Source organism: Alligator mississippiensis, chromosome 1 (genome assembly GCF_030867095.1).
Source record: "Alligator mississippiensis isolate rAllMis1 chromosome 1, rAllMis1, whole genome shotgun sequence".
NCBI lineage: Eukaryota > Metazoa > Chordata > Crocodylia > Alligatoridae > Alligator > Alligator mississippiensis.
This window is the reverse complement of record NC_081824.1, coordinates 32,036,130-32,062,240: the sequence shown is the minus strand read 5'-3', so window position 1 is coordinate 32,062,240 and position 26,111 is coordinate 32,036,130. Positions and strand designations below refer to the sequence as shown.

Below are 26,111 nucleotides of genomic sequence, written 5' to 3'. Positions count from 1 at the left end.
GGGTAAAGATCAGCAAGCAGCGTGGCAAAAGTCACCCGTGTGGCCACGCTTTCGATGTGCCTTTGCTCAGCGCGCTCCGGTCTAGAAGTGATCGTTTCGGGCTGTGCCCGGCTCGCACGCTTGGTGCGGACATCCGCGCGGCTCTGGGTAAACCTGATCACTCGGGTGTGAAACCCTACGAAAAAGAAGGGCTGATTTTAAGAGCTGCTAGATACTATCATTCAAATTAACTTTCAGGAAATCTCAGGCTTCCCTGACCCGTGGGATGCTGCAAACGTGATTTGCTTACATCGGATGCTGCCTACACCGTGTTTGTAGTGATACGTTTCTCGCCCCAGCCCTTACCCTCATCTCTTGTCCCCAAGCCCTGCTTTTCAGTGCCGGCCCCTACATTTGTGCTCTTTTGTTCATTCCAACTTGACCCAACTTAGGTGTTTAAAACGGGGAGGACGAAACCAGGAGAAAGGGCGGAGGGCTCCGTGCAACACCGGCGAGGCCGTCCATCGTACCCCGTCTCCCTGCCTCCGCAGACCGCTCCCCGCATCTACTGCACAGTATTTACTACCTTCAGCTGTGCCCAGCGCAGCCCCGCCTCCGCCCCGACATTGGCTCCCAACACGGAAGGCCTGAACGGTCCTGCAGGTTTTATTTGCAGCAGTGAGTGTGTGTCGCCTGATGGACATGTCGGGTGCCTCCAATGGCAGCAAGCACAGGCTGGCTCTGGCAGCCCCGCAGCCCGCGCTATAAAAGCAGGAACAGGCAGGCTCTCGCTTCATTCTGAGCTCAGGCAGCTGCTCGGAGAGGAAGGCAGGCAGGCAGGCACATTTCAGAGTGCTGTGCGCTGCAAACTAGCCTCTCAGCATGAAAGCTTTCAGTCCTGTGAGATCGGTCAGGAAAAGCAGCCTCTCGGAACACAACCTGGGCATATCCCGGAGCAAGACCCCCGTGGATGATCCTATGAGTTTGCTTTACAACATGAACGACTGCTACTCCAAACTGAAAGAGCTCGTGCCCAGCATCCCCCAGAACAAGAAAGTGAGCAAGATGGAAATCCTGCAGCACGTTATTGACTACATCCTAGACCTGCAGATAGCCTTAGACTCGCATCCTAGCATTGTCAGCCTCCATCATCAGAGACCAGGACAAAATTCTTCCTCCAGAACTCCTCTGACCACCCTAAATACAGACATCAGCATCCTGTCATTACAGGTAAATGACCCAGCCCCGCTTGGCTTTACTCTCCCTCGGTTTGGGCTCATTGGCCCGTGTAGAATATTTGAAATCAGTGTGGGAAGTCTGTCTCTAAGAACTGATGACTGGCACAACAAATTGTTACTCTTGGTTAAAAACCAATACTGATCGCTTTTAGATTGAAATGGATGGGGTTTCCACCAAAATTGCTACTTAACCCTAGCTATATCTTAGACATCATTTTTAATTTAAATCGTGGCATGTTATATGCAGTGAACTTCAGGACACAGTACTTTGTATGCTTTTTCTTCTGTTAAGATATTTAACACTACACATTCTCCCTTCTTACAGGCATCTGAATTCCCCTCAGAGCTAATGTCAAATGACAGCAAAGCACTTTGTGGCTAAGTAAAATGGTGAGTGTGTGTGGCTCTGCTTTTTAAAGAAATGTTACAAATAGTTTCACTGGGTTAAGGCATTTTCCATTTTGGGGTGGAAAGAGCTGCGTATGGGATTGGATTCGAGACAACTTTTGATTTATCATAAAGCAGGGTTATCGGAAGAGTCCTTTACTTATTGTTCCATGAAAATTACACTAGTAATTCAGTTACTAGATTTAAGTGCATCCTGGCCTCTCCAGCTGAAGTACCATCGACTGTTTTTTAAGTACTGGAAAGCAGTATCAGAACAATGTCACTCACCACTTGCATATAAATTTGTTAAAACTGTTCCTTAAATCCTAACTTTCTGGGCCTAAATAGCTGATTTAGTTGAGAATCTTGGCATAATCCCTTAAATTTTGTGATGTGGGATTGTCTCCACTCTCAGTTAAATAAGTGGCTGTTTTTAATCTAATAATTGGTGTAGGAGGCAGACTGGCGCCTCTGAGCAGTGCATGTACAGAGATCCAAATAGAGATTGGATCTTTCTCCCCCTCCCCTTGAGCGTATTTTATTTTAATGTTTAATTTGTGCTCTGGAAGGGGGGTGGGGGGGGAGGGAGAGAGAGCGTGTGTGTTTTGCATCTGGACGCCAGGGTTTGCCCAATCTTTGAGTGTTTGGTTAAATGTTCAAACTGTGGCTTCCTCTCTGGCGCCAGTCTGTCCGGATCTCTGCCCTGTTAGCATTCTCCTAAATACGCCTCTTTTCAATCTTTTGCAGGTGTTTGCTTTTTTTTTTTTTTTTTTTTTTTTTTGCACAAGAAAATGTCTACAGGATTTTTTTTTGGAAGGTGCTGAACTTATTTTTCAGCTGTATTTGGAGGGGGAATCTACATCTTAATTAAATGGACCTTTTTAAAACTAATAAAGAAGAAAAATAGAGCTTGATCTCTACTCCTCAACCAATTCTCCAACTTGGACTGAACTTATTTATGAAGAGACTTTTAAATGCCCTTTCCCTAGTTGGAAGGCTTCCTTTATATACTATTCCCAATATGGGGAGCGAAACCTAAATAAAAAAAAAAAGAAAAAAAAAGGAAAAAAAACCCTCACAAGGAATTGCCCATTTTAAAGCAGACTTTGCCTTTTCTTTCCAAAGGTGGAGCGTGAGTACCAGAAGGAACCAGTGTTCAGTTTCCTAGTGAAGTTTATGGTCAAAAATTACTTTTTTGACAAAAGTCTAGGACTGAATACTGTGTATATATTTATATATAAATATATATATATATATGAGTGAAACCTTGTGAACTCTTTAATTAGAGTTTTCTTGTATAGTGACAGAAATGTACATTTCTGCAAAAAGTGTAATGATGTACTTAATCATGCTAAACTTTTTATAAAAGTTTAGTTGTAAACTTAACCCTTTTTATACAAAATAAATCAAATGTGTTTATTGAACTGACTGCCTGCTTTATTCTTTGGGGACCAAGCATTTGATGACTTTGACTGTTTTGTCTTTTTTTAAGTACCTATACATTGTTATGACTTTACTAATAACAGTTTAAATACATGCGGAATGTATATAATAAAAATTACTTGAAGTGAACACTGTAATTCTTGTAAGTTGGCAAGTCTTATTTAATTGCACGTTCCAACTTTTTTAGTCCATCATCTTGTAAATGCCGTGAAAGAATTGCTAAAGTAGTTTGCTCTAGAGGGGATGCTGCTGACAAAAGGGTTTGGAAAGATGCACAAAAACAGCTAATCATGAGAAATTCCCATGGTATTTGGCTTTTATTTTCACTCCCTTGCTGATGACTCACTTTCAGTTCTCAGTAGTGCTTCTCTAGATCTGGCAACTTGCTTTTAGAATAATTGCACAGAATTATGGCCAGCTATTAGACCCTCCCCAACTACTTAATTTCTGTAAAAGCTTTGAATGTAAAAGTTGGTGATGCATTGATATATGATCTGGAGTGATGAAGTAACTGTTGCCTTTCTACACTGAAATGTTTGTGCTTCTATGCAACTTTTAATAAAACAGGTTTTCTAATCAGTTGAAGCAGCTTCTCCATATGACTTAGATACTGAGAACTGAACTAAATTACCCTTGTGTTACTGATTAAATTTTGGCTGCTCCTAACCTAACTCTATCAGAATTAAATTAAGTCTGTAATAAGACTCTTTAAGTTCTTAAAAGCCAAGAGCTATTTGTTGCTTTTCCTCTTTTCCTTTCCTCTGTTTACCCACAGAAAAGCATGCATGAAATCTGCCTTAGGTTCTGCACAGGAGCATCTGCTGTACCATATTCCTCCATCATAAATTATCTGTCTTCCTTAGATTTATTTAGTTGTCATAAGATAGAAAGGAAAGATGCCTTTAGTTAAGCTTTGTAATAGGGCATTCTAATTTAAGTGCAGCTGTAAAACTACTTATACTGGAAAGTTTTAAACAACTAGATTGCCAAGTCTTATACTTGAGTGTAATTACTTGCAGCGGGAATGAAGGAAACTACTAATGCTCTGGGTGAGGCCTGTTCTCAGGAAAGCATTACCCTTAGGCCCGGGGACTGAAGTTGGTATTTCTGTGCTTTGGGGACTCTTACAGTGAAGGGCAGAAAACTCACCTGGGGTCAGTAACACCTTCACCAGAGAGAACAGGTGTGTGGGCGGTGCCTCTCAGTCTGCAGCAGCTGCTTTTCCTTGCCCTTGACACCAAATCCATCCGCAGAGACTGGGGAGAAAGCCAGCTCTGATCTCTTAATACAGAAGCTGCCCTGACCAATCAGCAGCGCAACCTTTCAAGGATCAATGGAATCAGAACACAAGCAGTACAATGAAAGTCTGGATTGGGACTGTGGATGAGGAAGGAGAGCTGATCTGCTGTTTCTAACTTTATGCTCCTCTGCCTGTCAAACCGGTGGTGATTAAAAGTCTTTATGTTCAGTATTGCCCCTAGACAAAACCTGCTACTAGGGCTGCCTGCAGTTTGTTTTACTTTGTATAATGAACATCTAGCCTTAACAGCAAACAATTGAAATAAATCCTTATCCTTATCACAAATTAACATCTTCATTTCCTTAAAACCTCCCTCCCTTCACTCCAACACAGGTTTTCTCCAACCCCAAACAGCCACAGACCCAGGGTTTATTCGGTCCCGAGACCTTTGCACTCTATTCAGAGTATCAAGCCAATGCACCCAAACACTGCCAAGGGCTCTCTCCTGCAAAATAGATTTTCCACCTATTGCTTAAGTCAGATTGAGGCAGTAAATGTGTAGCAACAATGACTGTTGTGTTTAAAGTCACTTAATTAGCTCACGAAATTAAGCAGAAAATTCTGACAGGAGGATCAATTATTATAAAAGAACCCTTTTAGCACGTATGGCACAATATTTTTGGAACAATTTTGAATTCTAGGACATGCATTAATGGACCCAAACTAATGTCCCTTTTATGTATGACCAAAACAGGAATTTTCCATTATTTTTTGTGCAGTGGGAGAGAAGACATAGAAAATAACCAGGAATGCCTTTAAAATGCAAATTAACATATTTCCTTATTTAAGGATTAACTAACTGATAACTAATTTGGCATCTCTACCATGCATTCCTATGATCGGTGCTTGGGGTACATTCTTAAGTACATTGTTCTAGGTGTTCTACTAGAGATTCATGCGTATTGGCTTTTCTTCTGGAGTTTTTATAGTTCAAAGATCAACAACAAAGTCCAAGTCTCATTCCTGAAATGTCACCATTGATGCTTGTGTTCTCCCTGAAGAACAGGGCCTTCTCTTATTATATAGCACAGGCAGCATACATCTAGAATACACTACAAATTTGTGCAGAAACAGGGAATCATAGATCAATTACTTTCCACCACTATCTGGAGCCTTGGTGCACTACAAACCTATACAGTAGCTGAACACAACTGCTACTAATGTTAACTGGCTTTGTGCTGAACATGGAACAGGACAAACGCTGTTCAATAACGTATTAGTTAACATGCTAGCTACCAAGCTGATATTCCAGAAAACCTTGTAAGTGTACATCAGGCTTGGAAGTTGCAAAATGCAGCCACACATGTAAAAATAAAGTCCTCACTGATAAACAACAGGGTTAGTAAAGTATTTGAGATGATTCTCTCTCCAGAAGATAATGGCACAATAAAAAGTTCTTGAAGCCTTTCCTCAGGTTAGGGACAGAGAAAATGCACTTAGTTTTTGCTGACCATCTCCTGGATGATGGAGCTGGATTCTAATATCCTGGAAAAATGTTTATCGTGACTAATCTAAAGAATTAATGAAAATATTTTGACAAAATGTTATAAGGAATCTCACCAAATTCAAACAATCCTTTTTTGACTCGCATTCCACTAGTGCTGCTCTTTCCATTTTTTACCGATTTAAAGCCTTGCTGTGGAGGGTGAGTGCCACCTTCTGGTCTAGACAGAGAATGCAAGGTCCTCTTTAAATGCTTGCTTTCTCTGTAAACTGATGAGTGTACAGCAGCAGCTTATCTTTAAAGGATTTAATTTAAAATATATATATTTATGGATTTAAAATGAGCAGCTTTAATGTATAGACTGTACAGACAACAATAAACAAGCCTTACATTTCACAAACAACTTTCCACATCAATTATGGGGTCCAAAGAAAAGCTAACTGGGACTGGACAAGGCCTTCGTTGAATTGTTCTGTTGAATGAAGTAGTTGGAGAGTTCCTTTAGAGTTCTAGATGATGAGAGATGGGATTCTTCTGTCTTGGGCAATTCTGCACATGTCTGTTCATAACCATGAGGCTGGAAGCAGAGTCCAGCCAAAGTGTCTGGGGCCACTGGGTTCAACTATATGACCACAAGTTTGGACTTCAAACAGATTCACTAGGTCCTTCAGGTTTCCAGTAGTGAACGCAAAGGTACAGAGAACATAGATTTGACCTCAAGCTTTTCTAGAAACCAATTTATGGCTGGTCCTGGGAACACCCATAGGGTATTTGTCTTCTCCTAAAATAGGTCCTGACTTTATTTTGCTGCTTCCCAGCATTTCTGAATGGGAACTTTATCTGGCTTTCTTTGGTATCCCAGTAATTCAGCTTTTTACACCCAGTTTGTATGGAAATGTATCCCTCTAGAATTTGGGTCACTTGAAACTACAGGTAGTCTTGATCTTTAGCCTACAGGGGCACAACCTGTCCAATCGTGTCTAAATTAATTCTGGTCCTTTATCATCGTCACGGGCAGCAATACTGTTCCACTTGTTAACATAAATTTTATGAATGAAAGGAAAATGTAGTTCTATAAAAGATTCTTTAAAATTATTTTATAATTGACTATTGGGAATACAGTACATTATCCTATCACCTGTGCTTATTTGAACCCTGGATTCTTAAAAATTTGTTACTGGAAATCTTTAACCTGCCCCATACTTTGATTAACATAAGGTTAATTTTTGTTGTGTTCATTTTAGAAAGATAATGTGCGTTTATCACATTGGATTATGTCTTTCAGAATGTAAAAGGAAACCATTTGTGGAAGAGATACAGCCTGGGGTAATCAACGGGTAATGCCATGTAGGAAAAGTGTCAAGTATTAATTAGCAAGAATAATAATATTTGACTGTAAATCTTTCTGCCATTAATACTGCCCTTGTCTAATTTAATCTCTTGGTGCATCATGCTGTATGTATTACAGCTGAGATTGTAAACTGCATGGAAGAGATATTGTATTATATATCTGTCATGTAACACTGAATGCTTATGGCAATGTATAAATAACTTAGTAGTTGTACGGCCTCTTCCATCTGAAGAACTGTTAACATTTTACCAACATATGCTTTAAAAATGCTACTTTGATGCAGATTAGTATTGCCTCCATTTTACAGATGGGGAAATGGAAATACCAGATCTTGTTTCATTTTTTTTCTTTTAAACAAAAACCATCCTTTTTCCTAGACAACCTGTCATTTAAATTACCATAATATGTCAGACACTGAATTCTGAAATGTAGGAGCTAAACACAATAAACAACTTCTCAGAGAAACAAAACTTAGGCTACATTGCTACATCTAGCATTTGCAAAGCCCATATGCTAGAGACAGTTAAACAAGACAAAAACAGAAACAAATACAAACAGCTTAGGAAAGTTAAGTGTAAGTTCAAAGAAGAGTCCATTTTCTACAATACTTGAAAAACCAAGTAATTTTAGAAAAAAAGTGTAAATAGGACTAAACTCAATAAGGATTCATAGGACATTAGAGATATGTATCTCCTGCTTAGACTCTCCAAGGATAAAGATATGGATGAATGGGTAACAGCACTGTATAAGGCTACAGAAAATATTCAGTTTTTAGGTAACAAAGAAAAGTAAAGCCAAAATCAAGATCACCAAGTTGCTTTTTTCAAATGAAGGTTCACACCAGCATACACCACCATCTTGGTACACAGTTCTTAAGTAAGGATCAGACCTTTTAACTTACAATTGACGACCTGATCTAGTTCCACGTTTTTACCAATGACAGTAACCATACTACACAAAATCATTACGTAAGCCTTCCAGGTTAACAAAACAGAGCTGCCAAATCTGGTGAGTCTATTTCACTTCCTGAAGAGAAAGTTCTATTTAGCCATTTTCTGCATTTGGTTGGATCAGAAACCCTACAAAATGGTTTTTAAAATGTGTTAGGTTCTTACACTGTTCACCTGCCCAGGGTACTTGAATGCCTTCCAGAAGTGAATTAAATGGTTTGGCTATAACCCATCATGTGTGGTTTGTCCTCTTGTCTTCCACTCGGGAGGAAATTGTGCATGCAGTGGAGCACTTTTGACTGGAGAAGTGGGGGGAGGTGTTATAAGAAAGGCAAGGTAAAAAAGGGCTGAGTGTCCTATGGGAACTACCTTTATCACTTGCAGTAAACAGTTTCATATACTCTGAGGAGCAGAGCTGACTGCAATACTTTCCCTCCAATTTTACATAACTTTCTAAGATACCTGGGGACCAGGTCATTCACTTGTTTAAAGCTCAGGTCCAAAGACTTGAATTTGACTCTATGACTTGTAAAATACCAGTACAGAAAGTAGAGATCAGGCTTGATGTGTTCATGATCACCTTGTGAGATTTGCCAAGATATGTTGCTACATTCAGGCTGGTGGATTCATGCTGCAATACGTTGCATTGCTTCAGTCCAGACAGAAGATGATGAAAACGTACATACCTGCATTCCAGCTCCATACCAGGATGTACAGTCTTCTAACCCACTGAAAATGGAGAGAAAATGTGGCTCATAGACACTGCTATGTGGGAAGTTTACTGTTCCACAGAGAAGTCTGAGAATAAATGTCTGCTTTCGACACACTGAGGGCAGGGGAGGTCTGCATCTACTGTTGGATGAAAAGAAGAAAGAGGTGAAAAAATATAAACAACAAAGCAGATAAAAAAGACCAATAACACACCATTATCAGAAAAATTTAAAGCATCGAAAAAAAGCTCACGTTTAGGTTAAATCTGACCTCAGTTGAAGAATTTAAAGTAGATTGGAAGACTAGCAAAATAAATCTCCCATACCTTGTTTATATAAAACATCTTGGATTTCTTTAATCTTTGGAGAAGTTTCTGATTTGTCCTTTCAAATCCTGTGTTTATTCCATTGCAAGAGTATGTGCCATTGTTTTGTTTCATTTAAATAATATTATATTAGACTCTTACCACCATTTCTCAAAAGATGTGACAATGAGACGCCTGAGTGACTTCTTTGCCCAAAGCATAACCTTTGAGACTAGCTCCTGTTAAAAAGCCATTTTTTCTGAACAGAGAAGTTGCCAGACATCTGATCAGTGCATGAATTAAATTGACACTCTTAGTGAAACATGCCATTTGCTAATCCTTTCCGATTCTCATTTTTGCTCAGACTCCCTTATCATTAATATTCCCATCCTCCCAAAAGAAAGTATAGGAAGTTTAATTTGGATTTCATTTGTTGCCACAACAATTATAATTACAGCAGTACTTAAGGTTAAGATTAAATTCTACCTTCCATTATAAATAAATTTTTCCAATTGTTCACAAAGTTACTTGATAAATTCCTCTGGGACCAGATTTTTTTCTTGCTTTGTCTCAGCTCAGCTCAGAGACAAAATGATTTTGGAAAAGTTAGAACAAAATTCAGTGATCATTTTTTAAATACAATACCTTAAATTGCTACTGGTAGTTCTCATTTGGAACTAACTGCAAGCTGTGCTTAAAAAAGCAAGTTTGATATATTACAAGTTAGAAATATTTCACTACTTGTTTACATCAAAACAGACAGGTATTTAAATGACAATTATTTGTATTGTATCAAAGTACACTACGTGGTTTAGCAACAGTAGGAAGAAAATTTTCCTCTTCTGAAAAGCCTACAGGGGCAAATTCTGCCACTCTTATCCATATTAGGTAGAATCTTGCTCTTTGATAATTTCTTTAATTTCAGACTCCTCAACAATTACTGGTCTCCAGTCTAAGAAGTTGGTGAAAGTTTTCCACAAACACTGAAAAAGATGGGAAAAAGCAGAGCTAAGAGAGAGCAAGAGTCCAGTTTTAACTGTGATAAGTTTAGGTTGATGTCTGCGCATTCTGACACAGAAATCTGAAAAAAAGTTAGTGCTGTGGACCTGACAGTGGGGGAAAGTAGATTTGGGAGTCATCAGCATAAAGATGATGGTAAGAGTTGTGCAAATGGGTAAAAGGAGCCGGTGATTACATGTAGGGGGAGAAGAAAAAAGGTGAACAAAACCGAAGCTGTGCGAGACCCCAACTGAAAGTTGCAGAGGAGAGAATGACCCACTAAAGACCACACACCAACTGCAGATGCTTCCTCAGCCTGCTGAAAGGTATTTAAAGCTTGCTAAAAAAATTTCCAACTATTTGAGTTGGTCTAATAAAAAATATCAGATTTTCCCCAAAGAACCTTGTCTGCCTATGTCCTTAGACCAACACGGCTACAACCTACACACTCTAAATAAAACACTCAAGGTGCCATTAGGGAAGGGTGCTGAGTACTAGGGATGATTGGGGAAGGAGAAGAGTATGACATCACATTTATCATTTTGTTCCTTTAAAGAAATCAATAAGATCCTGAATGGAGACAGACTAAAGTGTAGGAAAAGGAAGGGATAAGGAGGCAATCAAAGCTGGTGAAGAGGTAGGCAATCCATAGAGTGTAGAGCAGTAGAGTGGTTTGGTAAAGACCAATGAGGAATTTCATGATTTTGTAGTGCAGGAAGTCAGCACCATCATAAATTTTGCCAGTGACAGAGACATAATTACAGGAGATGCATCCAACTTGGGGTGTGAGCTAGGCAGGAACCCATGATGGGACAGAAGACAGCTCTCAACTTGAGATAGCTCTAAAATTTTTCCAAATTCAAATCTGAACCTTAGTCTGAACCCCTAGTTTGTATGTTAGTACTACATCCACAACCCCTTTTCAGTATACAGAAAGTGGAATAGAATTGTGGGATATAACTTGATCGTGGGTGGAGATTAAAGGGAGATATGGTCCTTCAAATACAACAAGCAGAATTTGTGGTTGCAGTGGTAGCACCATCTAGCGGTGTAAACTGAAGCACTCAGATACTTCTCCCCCAGATGTAAAAGGAAAAATTTATTCCATGCCTTTCATCCCCTTCCTCTGTCACTATTCATTGTCCATTGTCACCATTTACTTTGGTTTTAGTATAATTTTTTTTTTTAAACTTGCTATTTCTGGGTGACAAAGACCAGATGAGTTAAGTCTTTAGACAATTCTGAATGGGACTAATTTTCTGCAATAGTTTTCATTTAAGGAAAAAAACTGCTTTTATCATCAAGTTTTAACATGATTTTTTTCTTATTAGCTTTAAGCTAAAGATTGGTTTACAGACCCTCCTGAAATTATAAAAGTTGTGTATAAAACCAATTTAGTTATGTTAGTGCAAGTCTGTTGGCAGATTGATTATTTCTGAAGTTATGCAGATCAACTTTGGCATTTATTTTGAAATAAGAGAATCTAGGCATAGACTTGCAGTGAAATAACTAAATCCATTTCAGGAAACTAAATCAATCAGTTTAGGAAAAAAAACCTGTATGTAGATCAGTACTATGCATCCTTAACTATTTTGTTTTTCCCCAAATAACATTTCTTGATTTTGTAACATTAGACATGGAGTCCTACATTTTATATAAAAGAAAGACTGAACTGGTATAGGGAGGTAGTTAGCTCAGTTAAGTCTGAAGTCAGACAGAAAGTAGAGTAGATTTGCACCTTACAGACTAAAATCAGAGAAGCATAAGCTATCATAAGGAGCAGTTTACTTAGAGGGACTGGTATACCCGTTGATGTGTAGTGACCACTGGACTTCATGCTGGACATGCATGGCGTGGCAGCTTCTTTAATCTTGCAGGCCCTGGTGGCCCCACCACTTGCTGCTGACTGGACGGGAGGCAAAAACTGCAGCATATTTAAAAACATGGTTTTCACCTTCCAGCCATCAGGAGCAAGTGGCAAGGCTGATGGGTCCCCTCTGCCAATCAGTGGCAGGGTGATGTACGAGGGAAACTGCAAGATTAGAGCTGCCATGCTACACAGTTCTGGCAAATTCCAATGATTCCCATTGACATGGCACCTATCACTTTTTATTTTTCCATAGCTTTGTGTGGAGCTTAAATATTAAGAGTCCAAAGCTGATTATTTCTCTGTTTCCATAGCAGTATGTTTTTGTGAATGCTTATAGAAAGATCGTTATCACCAGTTTGTTTAATGGGTGTCATTGCTTGGGAAAACTTTTATCAAGAAGGTGCCTTGTACTGTCACAAAATCCAATTCCTCCAGGCTTCACTCAGAGTTGCCAAAAGAAACCATATACTGTATAAAAAAGCAGTACACTTTCTGAGGCTTATGTGGAAAGAAATTGGAGAGAACCAAAAACTCTACCAATGGCTGCTTCCCTGTTATTAATAGATGTGGCAACCCAGTCGGTTGTCAGACTAGCAGATTTTGTGTATGAGGAAGCACACTTTTTAATCTGAGTTACTGAAAGCACACACACAGTTTTGCCTATGCACAAAGAAAAGTATGTCTAAAGTACAATCAAGACATGTGACTGCCACATATGAAAACATAGTAGAGCTAGTTTTGATAGACAAATGATAATGAAGTTGCTGTGGCAATGGCTTAATAGGGCTAGATACCCAGAGGAGTACGCAGGATACAGGGTGGGTTTGTACAGCCTGTTCCACCAGGAATTAATTGCAATCGGCTATTGCCACTGTAGCCTGGGAGCCTAGTTTATCAAATGCATTTATCCAGTAGATCCAAATAGATCTGGAATCTGCAGTTCTTCCCTTTGAAAAAGATTGGGGGAGAAATACCATAATATAAGCTCCTCAAACAAAAGGTAGTTTTTCACACAGAAATCATAGAAAGTGTTAAGACCAGAAAGGACTTCAAGAAGTCACGTAGTCCAGCCCCCTGAACTGAGGCAGGATCAAGTATATTCGACTATATTCTTTCAGATTTAAGATGACCTTTAATTAAAGATGCACCTAACTTTCTGATTCTCGGTTTAAGAAATAAATGGTGCATATATAGCTTCTAACCCTCCCCTCTCCCCCACAAATATAAAAGACATAGGCCAGTTTTAGAAGTACTTGGTTTTAAAATGTGCATCATCTTATATTCCAAGAAACAATACTTTAGACTATTCAGAACAGATTTATGCCTGGGACTGGCATCTGGTGCTTTGGGTTTCCATATCTTAAGACCTTTCTAAGCCTCTGATTGCTGAAAGCTACACTGTGAGAGAAGAAATGGGTGGAAGATTCTATATATGCCCTGTTTACCTTCCATCTCAGAATCCACATTATTTCACTGTAAAATGGGATACTGGGCAAGATGGACCTATGGTCTGATTGAATACATGTCATTCCTTGTGACCTCACAGAAGCTCTGATTCTAATGCTCCAAGAACTACTTAATCTGTTATTGACTGAGGAAACATTTCAAAGTGTTTTTAATTGGACCCACTATCATTGTATTTGAGCACAAAATCTTGATTGTTCTGGCACTGGCTTTAAATTTAAACAAAAATCACTGTATACGGTTTCCTTAAGATGTTTTAATTAAAAGTTATGCAGAGCATTCTCAGACAGATGGGGGGTAGGGAGAGAATAATACATCCAAATGCCTGAGAAAACCGCTTTCAGCTACTGAAAACTCTCAGTCTAGTCTGTAGTGTTCCTTAGCAATGCCAAATAACAAAGGTGCTAAAACCATGGCAGAGGAATCTGGAAGAAAACCTTTCGGTCAGCTCCCTTCTAACAATGTTCCATAATTAGCGTGGAACAACTTTTGATGTATGTCAAGGTAGAACCTGAACTTCAAACCTTGGGTAAGCACACAGAGCCTTCTAGACTAGCATAATTCCAAAGCATTTTTATAGGTTATATGCCATATTTTCAATGCACTGTGGAGTTTTTATATTCTTAGCTACAGGCAAGATCCCAAGTTTTCTGAAGTTCCAGAGCCAAATCATTCATCTTTACTGAAAGTAAAGCTTCTTACTAACAGCTACATGTAAAATAGAGCTGGTGACAACCTTTGAAAAGGAGGCCACCCAATTCTACTTTTTTTTTACCCCCATTTTTTCCTGTTGTCAGGACATGGGCATTCTAATTGGAATGACCCAGCCAATCAGAAGTTTCCCCATTCCTATTCAAGTAAGTGTTGTGAAAGAAAATAAAGGAGAAGACTAGCAGCTATGGGAGTACTAAAAGGACAAATGATTATTTAAAAGACTTTTAAGTAGTGCTGTTAAACACAGCAACATTATTTCAAGTATGTTCAAGTAGCAGTTTTCCCCTCATTAGCAATGCTTTGGATGCTAAGCTTCTCTTTGTTTCATTTCACTCTACAGTCCGGAACTGTGACATAAATAGTTTGTGATTGGCCAGGTAGCAACAGATGTCCAATAGAACTTGAATGCCAGCCCTATTTAGTTTGTCAGAAGCCAAAAGATTTTTCACTCTTTCATTGCCACAGTCATCTTCCAAGATTATTTGTAATTTCTCTTGCTAGCAAGAAACCCTTTTTGTTAGATAATAAAACTTAATTCTCTGTTGAATGTTCCCTTGCAGTTTAGTTAGTAAAGGAAGGCAGAGAAGCATCACAGAATATTCCATTTTCGTTTTACAGCTCCCCACAGTCAAGATTTTGAGTCTATTTTATTTCAAGGTTTTAGGGACAGATACAAACCATTCAAGTTTGCTTCTTGTGCTTTTTATCACCAGAAACCCTTGGCACAAATAAAGGCTTATAATAAACAGTTGTTATTCTCTCTTCCCCTCCTCTTCCATAAACAGTATGAATATGTTGTACTCAAGTGACAAAATACAGAAACTCTGTACTTTATTTATTTACAAAGACTATTCGGTGGCCTGTCACTTCTGTTCTGTGGTGAGTCACACAACACTTCAAGTGAAAAAGCACTCTTAACATCACCTTGTACAAAATATTTGCCCACTAACAAAGAGGACAGCTTCCATGTCCCAATAGCTTGCACTGCTTCTAACACAGAAAAAAAATCACTATTTACTATGAAGTAACAGCACTCTCCATCATTTCCAAGAACATGTTTTCCTTAAAATCTCTTCTTGGGAGCAAAAGCCCTAGTGTTTATTTATACTGCACTTTGGATGCAATAGCCATATATATCTGCACCTATAATGATAAATTTCAGAATCCATATCATATGAAACTGGGATAATAGGGCATCTGTACATGACAGGGGTTTAGTCCTCAGAGTTTTATTCTATGTCCCCTAAATTGAAATGGTGGGTTTTTAACTGAAACCCATTGTTTCAATTTTTCCGTCATGTTATACTGAGGGAGCTGATCCTTTTTTCTTTTTTATGTTGGAGCTGGAGCCGGAGCCTGCTTGCGACCGGAGGGCAAAGTGCTAGGAGGCCAAGCGGCCCCTGAGCTGTGGGGGAACCTGGTCCTTCCCTCTGCAGCAGGCTGCCCAGGTGGGCTGCTAGCTGGCCAGGTGCTGTCCCAGCTTGGAGGCAGCACCCAGCCCAACCCAAATGTTCCCCAAGCATGACCAGGGAGAAGTGCTCAGTGGGCTTCCAGCATGCAGGCTCATAAAGCAGTGAGCGGCCCGAGCCTTTTTTTCCTGTCTGCCTCTCCTGTAGCAGGGGGTGGAGGGTTAGCTGACAGCTGCAACACATCATTGCAAATTAAGCTACAGTTAAGATGCAAATAAGTGGCTCCACAAACTACTGAGGAAACAAAAGCTATGGTCATTTTGGTTATGCCCTCACATTTTGTGACCAAAAGAGAGTCCTGAAAAATGCAAGAAACTGGTAGTCTGAAGTGAAAAACACACCCTTACCATACAATTGTGTATCAAAAATTCAACAAGGATAATCCCTTATTCAACAATAACCCCTCACTTAGTTTCAAACAAGAAAACACTACCAGGGAAAAAAAAATTAAAAAGCTGTGCTATTAAATATCATTTCACATGGACTTTTTTTGTTTGAGACCATCTGGTAGATTTCCATACACAAACAACGTCTGCGAATATTCTAGAATTTTCTGCTAGTAATATGGTTTGAAATAATTTGCATTTTACCTGTTTCTTATCAAAAACTTGCTTCCAATCCACTTTCCGCTTACTTGTAGAAATCCAGCAAACTAGTCAAAGCCCAAGAAACTAGCCCATATTTGTGACTAGCCAATTGCCCATCAAGAATGACAGGGGGTGGGGGCAGTGGGCGAGGAGTGAGGGCAGGCCCGAGGAGGGGAAGGGGGTCCGCTCCTTCTCTCCCCCAGAGGGGCTGGCGGCTCCCACTGCTCCACATGTCCCTGGAGGCATGGGAGGCGTGTGCCCCTGAAACTACACAGGGCAAGGCAGGGTGCTGCTGCAGGCTGGGGCAGAGGCTGCACTGGGCTCTTTCCAACCCCCTTTTCACTGAGAATAAGCTTGGCAAATCCCCAGCCCCAGCCCACAGTGGCAGCCTGCCCTGCCCTGTGCAGATCTGGGGTCACCTGCCCCCCATGGCTCCCAGGGTGCGGGTAGCAGCAGGAGCCGCACCCCCAACAAGCTGCTTGCAGCTCAGTTCCACGCCCTGCCAGCTGTGCAGCACCTGCCTCTCCCCAGCCCCCTGCCTTGCAGCCCCACCACTGCCCTTTGTTTGGGAGGGCTGTCCCATTAGCCTCCCCAACCCTGCTTCCACTGCCTACAGCCTTGGCTCAAGCTTCTGCTCCAGCTGAGCAGGGAAGCATGCTCTAGTGCCCCCTGATGCCTACCTTGGGCTACTACAAGCATGCAACTGCATTTCTGGAATCAAAAGTGGATGTGTGTTCACATGCTTATCAGTTCAATCTATGCAACTTAGACTAACCTAAGGAGATTGAATTAATTCAGTTTCAGGCTTTTTGTCTGTCTATACTTAGCCTATATAAGGACCTGAAAATAACACAACTGGAGCCCAGATATGATGACAACAAATAGTAAAAAACATGAACAAATGAATTTAAAAGTTTCTTCAGCTTTTCAATTGTTGACCCATCAGAAGAAAAGTTGTTCTAAATTGGATACAATTCAACACCTAGAATACACAAATAGTAATGAAGGAGGTGAATACCTTCTAGAGATGCCACTGAAAAAGACTATACATGCTATGGAAATGGCCCACAGCATAATGGAATTTGGGAAAGAGGTATGTTTCAAGAATAGCTTTGTACTTCTCTTAGTTTTGATTTGCTCTTTTTGTTCATTTGGAGCACTGTTAAATAATTCAAGGAGTTCATGGGCTTCCATCAATACTAAGTCACAAATAATATTAAAAGCTAACATTTCAATAATGAAGATTATCTATGGGCCTTTTGTATGCTATACCTAAGGTTAAGCTATGTAGCAATGACAAACTGTGAAAGTGTGGCTAATCAGAAGGCCCCAAAGCCTGTGTCTGAGTGGCCATAGTGTGAACCTTTGCATGTAGAACAACTAGCTTGGTCAGCCAAGTAAAAAAGAACCATCAACATGTTTAACAAAACATAATTAAACAAAGCACAAAGCCTGAAAGAAGACATGAACAACATGTGCCCCAGTGGCTTGGGGGGCATGGCTGTGCTGGTGGCAGGAGCGTGGCAGCAAGCACAGAGCTCCTGCTAGACGCTGCCGGCACTGTTGGTGGCAGGAGGTGGGGCAGGAAAAGGGTGGCAAGCACTGAACAGGGGGCAGCAACCACCCACAAGTGCTGCTGTCAGCATCAGCAGCGGCCAGTGCCAATCGCAGACCGCCTGTAGATGCTGATGGTGGCCTTTTTGTAGGGGGTGCACTGCCATGCTCAGGAGGTGCATGTGCACCCACGTGGCACCCCCTACACATCACCCCTGAACAAAGTCATTACAAAAAAGACCATGCATTATTTAATGGCTTTACCTGAAAATATTAGAAATGGCGTGTAACAAAATGCATTAAATGTTATCTTGCTAGAATAGATGCATTTTTGTTAAAAAGCTTAGATAATTTGTAAAAGCGAAGCAGCCTTTGTCAGAGAAGACCAGAAAATAGGGTAAAGAAGTAACAAGCCAGTGTTAAACAGTAAGGGTGTGGTGAAGCGGGCAGTATTTGATTTGGATTCAGCCCAATTCGGGGGACAATGATATGATTTGCTGATTTGGATCGCTGTCCTGATTTGATTTGGCCGAATCTGAAGATTTGATTCCGATTCGGAGAATCAGCAATTCAGCCACAGACACAGCTTTATATGTTTTTTCTACATACTTTGAGGTACCAGGTGTAGCTTGTGAATGCTGAGATGGTGGGCCAGACGGAGCATCCTGTGGGAGCGTGGGGGGGGGTCCCTGCGTGCTCAGTGGTGGCCCAAGAAGTGCACCAGAAGTACTTCTGGTCCACTTCTGGGCCCACTGCTGAGAGCGCAGGGGACCCCCCCCCCCTGCATCCCCCTCAGCTCGGCAATCAGCACCCCCAGACCCAGGAGGCGCCAGTCACTGAGCCAAGGGGCTCCACAGAGGACCTGGAAGTGGACCAGAAGTACTTCAGGTCCACTTTTGTGTCCATCACTGAGCACACAGGGGACCCCCCCCCCCCCCATGCTCCTGTGGGACATTTCATCTGCCCCACCATCTCTGCACTCACGAGCCATGCTTGGGACCTTGAGATACATAGAAAAAACATATAAAGTTGTGTCTATGGCCGAATGGTGAAATCTCTCTGAATTGATTTGGAGGCTTCTGATTCCATTTGGAGAGGTTAATGGGTATATCCTGATTCGATTCATATTTGGAGATTCGGCTGCTGAATTGGGCCAGATCTCATTCGAACTGAATCAGCAACTGAAGCTTTGCACAGCCCTATTAAACAGCATTCCATAGTGGAGGAAAAAAGGAGAGAAGAAATCCTCCCTTTTACTTGCCCAAGCCTTCCAAGTCCACAAGAAATCTGGCTCAATCCAGTTCTAAAAGTTTCAATGAAACAAAGAAATTTAAATAAAACCAATCAGAAATCATTTATTAGTATATTAAAACCAGCCAACTATAAGTATTGGGCATAAGCTAAAACAATTCACAAGTGCAACAAATCAACTCAAGTCCTCAAAAGAACAGAGAAACCTGGACAATGGATCTGTTTCTCCCTTGAATCTAAAGATACATAAGCATTGTCTTTATTGATACAAATAAATCTTGCTGCATAGCCTAATAAAACTTTTGAGTTGTGACTGAAATGGTCTCACTGGTCATCAGTCTGCTCTCACCCACAGTTAAAATTTAGATTAACGCTCCGAATCCCAGATTTGCAAATTGAGCAGAGAAAGGTAGCTATTATGGAAGCAGCGACATCCAAAAACCAAGCTTCAGCAATATGAATTATATTTTATATTTTCCTAAACCATGTTCTTTTTTATGTTCATGTGTGATAGATAAATTATTTAAATATACATATTTGCAATAACTATTATTAGGTACCCCCTTACATTCTAAATGCACCATGTTGTAACTACTCTCCTCTACCTTTGGAACTCATCTCTTCTCTCCCTTCCTCCCCTTTAGTTTCGCTGTCTACTGGAGAAGCTCCTCCCTCTCTACTTGGTTTATGTTCAGCCTGTAAAAATAATTAAAAACTTCAATTAAAAATGTGTTTTATACCCTTTGAGCACAGGTATTTTGCACGCAACAAAAGCTGGCAGATAGGATTGCAAGGACAAGTAGGAATGTTTGTTGTCCTTTTGAAACAATTTTTGTAGCAAGTTTTTTTTTTTTTTTTTTGCATTCTATATGATGTGTTTATTAGGGCTGTGCGAAGCTTCAATCGCCGATTCGGAGATTTGGCCAAATTTGGCAGCCAAATGTCCGAATCGAACCAGGAGACCCATTGAATCCGCAGCCTCTGAATCGATTCAGAAAAGGTCCAGAGAGATTCAGATTGGCCAGGAAGAGTTGCAGAAGTCCCCATGGCTGCCCTGCCTGCCCCCAGACTCTGCGACTGCAGCAGCAGCAACCAGAGCCTCTGATGGCATAGCTCATGGCAGAGTCCCCTGTACAGCGCGGGGTAGTGGTGGGGGCAGCAGGGATCACCCCTCCACCCACTATCTGGCACCCGTGTGGCAGCTGCCCCATGGCATGGGTGCAGCGCAGCTTGGCAAGGCACCACACACTCTCTGGGAGCTGGGGCTGTGAGCTGCCAGGCTCCAAGTGACTGGTAGAGCCACCCCAGCTCCCAGACAGTGTGTGGCGCCCTGCCAAGCTGCACTGCACCTGTGTGATGGAACAGCTGCTGCATGGGTGTCAAGCGGGGAGGGATATCCCTGCTGCTCCCCACTGCATGGAGGGGCTCTGCCACACGCCCTCAGAAGCCCTGAGGCCCGCTGCTACAGCTGGTGAGTGTGGGGCTTTTTTTTTTCTTTTTTTTTTTTTGTTTTTTAAGTGGCAGGAGGCTGGGGCTGGGCAGGGCACCCATGGGGGCTTCTTCCATAGCTTCCCACACCCAGGGAGAGGCAGGCATAGCCAGAGGACCTGCAGGCAAACCTGCAGCTGCCCAGCTGTGCCTGCCTCTCCCCGTCTGATCCAAATCTCTGAATCAGTGCTGAATTGCTGATTCTGATTCAGCCAAATTGAATGGGGATAGTGATTCAAATCACCAAATCGAATCACTGTCCTCCAAATCAGCCGAAACCAAATCCGAATTGAATACTTTCCTATTTGCACAGGCCTAGCGTTTATGCTTCGCTGATTCTGGACACTGTATTGGGAATCCAGCCCAAGATCATTATTATGTAGACTTACAGTAATAATTTTATTTAGGAATGAAGATGTGTGCTGAAATCCATTTCTATGACTATAAAAACAGTACTATCACTGTAATCATGCACCATAAATTGTCACATTTATAAATATATATAACCATTTACATGTGTAGCAAATAAGATTAAAATGAGTTAAAATACATTGGATGATTTAGCATTATATATATATGGGCACATGGCACACACAGCACCTCTGCGGCACCCTGCATCTATGTGCTATGCCCCCTTCCCCCCTGCACCAGGAGCACCAAAACATGGCAGGGGTGTGGTGTGCAGGTGCAGGGTGCCACACGGGGAGCATGCATGAGGGCCGCAACCATGCGCTACAGCCGGCGGGCACTGCCCACGTTCCCCTGCCTGCTCTCCTTGGGGCTGCCTGCAGCAGCGCACCCCCTCCACACCACAGCTGGCAGGTGCTCCTGGCACAGGGAGGTGGGGCACATGGCCACAGGGTGCCATGTGGGGAAGGGGCACGCAAGGTGCAAGCAGCACCCACCACCTGTAGCATGTGGGGTGGGGTGTGCCCCCCACACCTGCTCCCTATGGCCGTGTGCCCACCCCTCCCCTTCACAGGGAGCACCTGCCAGCTGCCGGCCATTGGAGCGTGGCTGCAGGCAGCCCCAAGGGGAGCGGGCAGAGGGATGCGGGCAGAGCCCGCCAGCTGCAGCATGTGGCTACAGGTTGGGGTGCACCCCCCTGCCCACTGACCTTGCAGCACCCTGCGGCCATGCCTCCCCGCACTGGAAGCATCTGCCAGCTGCAGGTGGCAGGGCGCACTGGTGGGTGGGTGTGTGGCTTGGTGGGTAGGTGTGTGTGTGGCATCTGGCTGGCTGGCTGTGTGTGGCAGCTGGCTGGGTGTGGCATGTGACTGGGTGTGTAGGGGTAGGTGTGTGTGTGTGGCGTGTGGCTTGGGTGTGCGTATGTGGCATGTGGCTGGGTGCGTGTCTGAGGTGTGGGGGGGTGCACAGGGCCAGACACAAGGGGAGGTTATGTGCGGCCAGATGTGGAGTGGGGGCAGTGGGTGGTTCCCACTGCCCACCTGTCATTCTTGACAGGCACTTTGCTAGTGTGTGTACACACACACACACACACACACCATTACTATATATATGATATGGATCACTGAATGAATTTTGAAGTAAATAGGAATGCCTGTGAGCACCAAATGGATTTTTTTTTTAAAGGGCCTTTGTACACTTCACGTTTTTTGCCCTGCCTTGAGCTGCAATGGCGTGACTGTTTACACAAGCAGGTTTTCTGGACACTTTAAAAGTCTTTCTGGTGCATTAAAGTAAAACTTCACAGATGCAGTTTAGTTTGGCTCACCACGACTTAAAGCATTGTGTCCATGCAAACAAAAGGGCACTCAGTGTAATGAGCATCTTTGTCCACCAGATGGTGCTGCTTTTTTTTTTTTGTTCACCCCTTTAAATTGCTTCTGCTTTCTGAGACTGTGCTCCCACAGTTGCATGGCACAGCATGGGCTGGGGAGCTCCAGGCCAGCGGGGTAGCACTGGACCATCCCACTTTCCTGCAGCGCCAGCCAGAGACCAGGCTTCATTAGTTTGAAAACCAAGTGCATGCAAACACTGGTGCGACACTCCAAAGGTTAGTTTGAAAACCTAGTGTGTGTGCAAACACTGATGCAAGGCTCCAAAATAAACAAGTTTTAAATTCAATAGGTTTATAACATTTATGAATATTAAACCCTGTGGTGTGTACAGGTACCCGAAGACACAAATATACTTACATAAAATCACAATTAAAAAAGATCTACACAAGATTGTAAATATATTTAGAAAAATTATTTCAACTTATTTCTTAATTTCATTGACCACATCACTGTTAGAGGGATTCAGAAATGGAAGGGATCTGTGGGACTGAAGGATGACTATGTTCAAAGCACTTCCTATCTTCCACTGCCTTGAGCTGGAGTTGCAGGTTTCTAGGACTTCACAAAATAGGACTGAGATATTTTACACTACTCAATCTAGTTGTGCACAGATTTATATTCTGATTTCCACAGATATATTAAATGAAATGTTATATTTCCACACAGAGTAGTTGCTATGAGATTTAACTCCTCCATTCTAAGATTTTTTTTAATGATAATTTTATTTATTCTATAATTTTATTTCAATTGAGGTAATATGTTTGCTCATTTGAACAGCTTCAACAACACAAGATGGGAGATTACTTAAATTTCTGAATTGATTCAGTTATTAAGCTCATTTGATAGTTATTAGTGCAGTGAAAACTCCACAAAAATATGTATTTCTTACAGTAGTGTCTAAGGACTGACAACAACTGGAGCTTCTTTGAGCTAGGGCACAGTACAAGCAATAGCAGGCAACTACTTAGCTCTATTTTAGTTGCCCATGATCATAAATAATTGCTTTCAGTATTGTTAACAAATGAGAGCTAGAAGATAAAATCATCATAGAATCTCAGAAAATTAGGGCTGGAATGAACCTCAGGAGAGTAGCTAGTTTAACCTCCTGCTCAAAAGAGGACCATCCCCAACTAGATCATCCAAGCCACGGCTTTGTTTACTCAGGTCTTAAAAACCTGAAAGGACAGAGTCTACAACCTTCCTGGGTAACCTGTTCCAGTGCTTAACTACCTTCCTAGTATCTAACCTAAACTTCCCTAGCTGCAACTTGATACCATTGCTCCTTGTTCTGTCATCTGCCACCACTAAGAACAGTCCAGCTCCATCCTCTTTGGAACCACCCTTCAGAGGTAGTTGAAGGCCATGATTAAATCCCCCTCAGTCTTCTCTTCTCCATACTAAATAAGCCCACTTTCCTCAGTCTCTCCTCATAAGTAATTTGCTCCAACCCCCTAACCATTTCCATTGTCCTCTGCTGGACTCTCTCCAATTTGTCTACAACCGTTCTCTAGTTGGGGGCAGGGGGCAAAGCTGGAATCCAGATGTGGCCTCACCAGTGCCAAATATAGGAAGAATCACTTCCCTCGATCTGCTGGCAATGCTACTAATGCAGCCCAGTATGCAGTTAGCAATTCTTGCAATAACAGCACACTGCTGGTTCATATTCAGCTTTTTGTCCACTGTAACCCCAGGTACTTTTCTGCAGAGCTGTTTAAACAGTCACCCCCCAATCTGTACCGACGCCTGGGATGGTTTTGCTTAAGTGTAGGATTTTGCACTTGTCCTTATTGAACCTCAAAGATATTTATTTTGCTCTAATTCCCCAATTTGGTCTCCCTGAATCTTAGCCCTACCCTCCAGCTTGGTGTTATCTACACACTTGCTGAGGGTTCACTCCATCCCACGTTCCAGATCACTGATAAAGATACTGAATAAACCTGGTCCCAGGACTGATCCCTGGGGCACTCCACTTGATACCAGCTGCCAGCTAGACATACAGCTATTGATTACTACCCTTTAAGCCCAATGGTCCAGGCAGTTTTCCATGCACCTTACAGTCCATTTATCCAACCAACCCATACTTTCTTAGCTAGCTTGCAAGAACGTTGTGGGAAACCATTATCAAAAGCTTTGTTAAAGTCAAGGTATATTACATGTCCACTGGTCTCCCCAAATCCGGAACCAGTCTTCATCATAGAAGGCAATCAGGTTGGTCAGGCATGACTTGCCCTTGGTGAATCCATGCTGACTGTTCCTAATCACAACCACCTCCTCCAAGACCTTAGAAACAGATTCCTTCAGGACCTGCTCCATGATTTTTTCAGGGACTGAGGTAAGACCGACCAGTCTGTAGTTCCCTGGATCCTCCTTCTACCCTTTCTTAAAGATAGGCACTGTATTAATCCTTTTCCAATCATCTGGGACCACTCCCAACTTCCATGAGTTTTCAAAGATAATGGCCAGTAGCAATGCAATCACATCTGTCAACTACCTCAGGACCCTTGGGTGCATTGTGTCCAGCCCCGTGGATTTGTACACATCCAGCTTTTTAAAACAGCCCTTGTTCTTTTGCCACCGTTGGCTTCTCACCTTCTCCCCAAACTGTGCTGCTAGGTGCAATAGCCTGGGAGCTGACCACGCCAGTGAAGACTGAGGTGAAAAAGGCATTGAGTATTTGAGCCTTTTCTGCATCATCTGTCTCTAGGTTACTTCCCCCATTCCTTAAGGCACTCACACTTTCCACTTTCCCCAATATTCCCCTTGTTGCTGACATACTTGCAGTAACCCTTCATGTCCTTTGCTAGCTGAAACTCCAGGTGCACTTTAGCCTTCCTGATTTCATCCCTGCATGCCTAAGCAATACTCTTACACTCCTCCCTAGTGGTCTGTCCAAGTTTCCACTTCTTGCAAGCTTCCTTTTTGTGTTTTAGCTCACTGAAGAGTTCCTTGCTAAGCAAAGCTGGGTTTTTGCCATACTTGTTAATCTTCCTGCACATCAGGATAGTTTGTTCCTGAACCCTCAGTAAGGTTTCTTTAAAATACCACCAGCTCTCTTGGTCTCCATTCCCCCTCAGGCTGGCCTCCCAGAGGATCTTACCCATCAGTTCCTGAGTGAGTCAAAAGTCCACTTTTCTTTAGTCTAGGGTCCTTACTCTGCTGCTCTCCTTCCTTTCCTCAGAACCCTGAACTCATTCATCTTGTGGTTGCTGCTGCCCAAGTTACCATGCATTTCTACCTTCCCTACCAATTCCTCCATGTTTGGAGTGACAGGTCAATAAGAGCACAGCCCCTAGTTAAAAATTCCTGGATTGCCTGTGCACTACATTATTGTGCTTCCAGTACATGTCAGAGTGATTGACATCTCCCAAGAGAACCAGGGCCTGTGATTGGGAGACTTCTGCTGTTTCAAGAAAGCCTATCAACCTCATCCTCCTGGTCGGGTGGTCTATAGCAGGCTTGTCCAACATACGGCCCACCAAGCCATTTTCTGTGGTCCGCGGTGCTGCGACGGGAAGCAAAAGTAAACACGGTTTACTTATGTTCCTGCCCCTTGTCCCTCCCCCAGCCCCTCAGCAGCTTTCTAACGGTTGCTGAAGGGCTGGGGAAGGGACAAGGTTCCCACATGCACTGTCAGCTTGATGTTGCCGATGCAGTGCGTGTGAGAAGAGGAGTGCAGACCCGGCCCTCCTCCTCCCGTCCCCAGCACCACATGGGGAAGCCACCGCTTCCCAGCCCGAGCGACTCGCCGCTCCTCACCTGCAGGCGAGGCAGCCCGGCTTGGCCGCCCAGCCCCGGGTCGCTGGTGG

At 42.4% G+C, this 26,111-nt stretch overlaps 1 protein-coding gene across 2 annotated transcripts; it reads left to right on the top strand.

Moving 5' to 3' along the window:
* Nucleotides 1–698: 698 nt before the first annotated feature.
* On the top strand, nucleotides 699–3,028 carry ID2 (inhibitor of DNA binding 2). 2 transcript variants are annotated; one of them, XM_014597342.3, is made up of 3 exons: nucleotides 699–1,209; nucleotides 1,543–1,607; nucleotides 2,352–3,028. In XM_014597342.3, the coding sequence occupies exons 1-2, from the start codon at nucleotides 862–864 to the stop codon at nucleotides 1,597–1,599; spliced, it is 405 nt and encodes a 134-aa protein (XP_014452828.1). In that variant the 5' UTR covers nucleotides 699–861; the 3' UTR covers nucleotides 1,600–1,607; nucleotides 2,352–3,028. The 2 variants fall into 2 exon arrangements, with proteins under 2 accessions (XP_014452828.1, XP_059585773.1); XM_059729790.1 differs by having other exon boundaries at nucleotides 1,543–2,385.
* The last annotated feature ends 23,083 nt before the right edge of the window (nucleotides 3,029–26,111 follow it).

Bases quoted from the DNA above. Each gene is read 5' to 3' on its own strand.
- ID2 (XM_014597342.3), top strand. From the start codon at position 862: ATGAAAGCTTTCAGTCCTGTGAGATCGGTCAGGAAAAGCAGCCTCTCG. The intron at 1,210-1,542 runs GTAAATGACCCA...CCCTTCTTACAG, and splicing joins TCAGCATCCTGTCATTACAG to GCATCTGAATTCCCCTCAGA.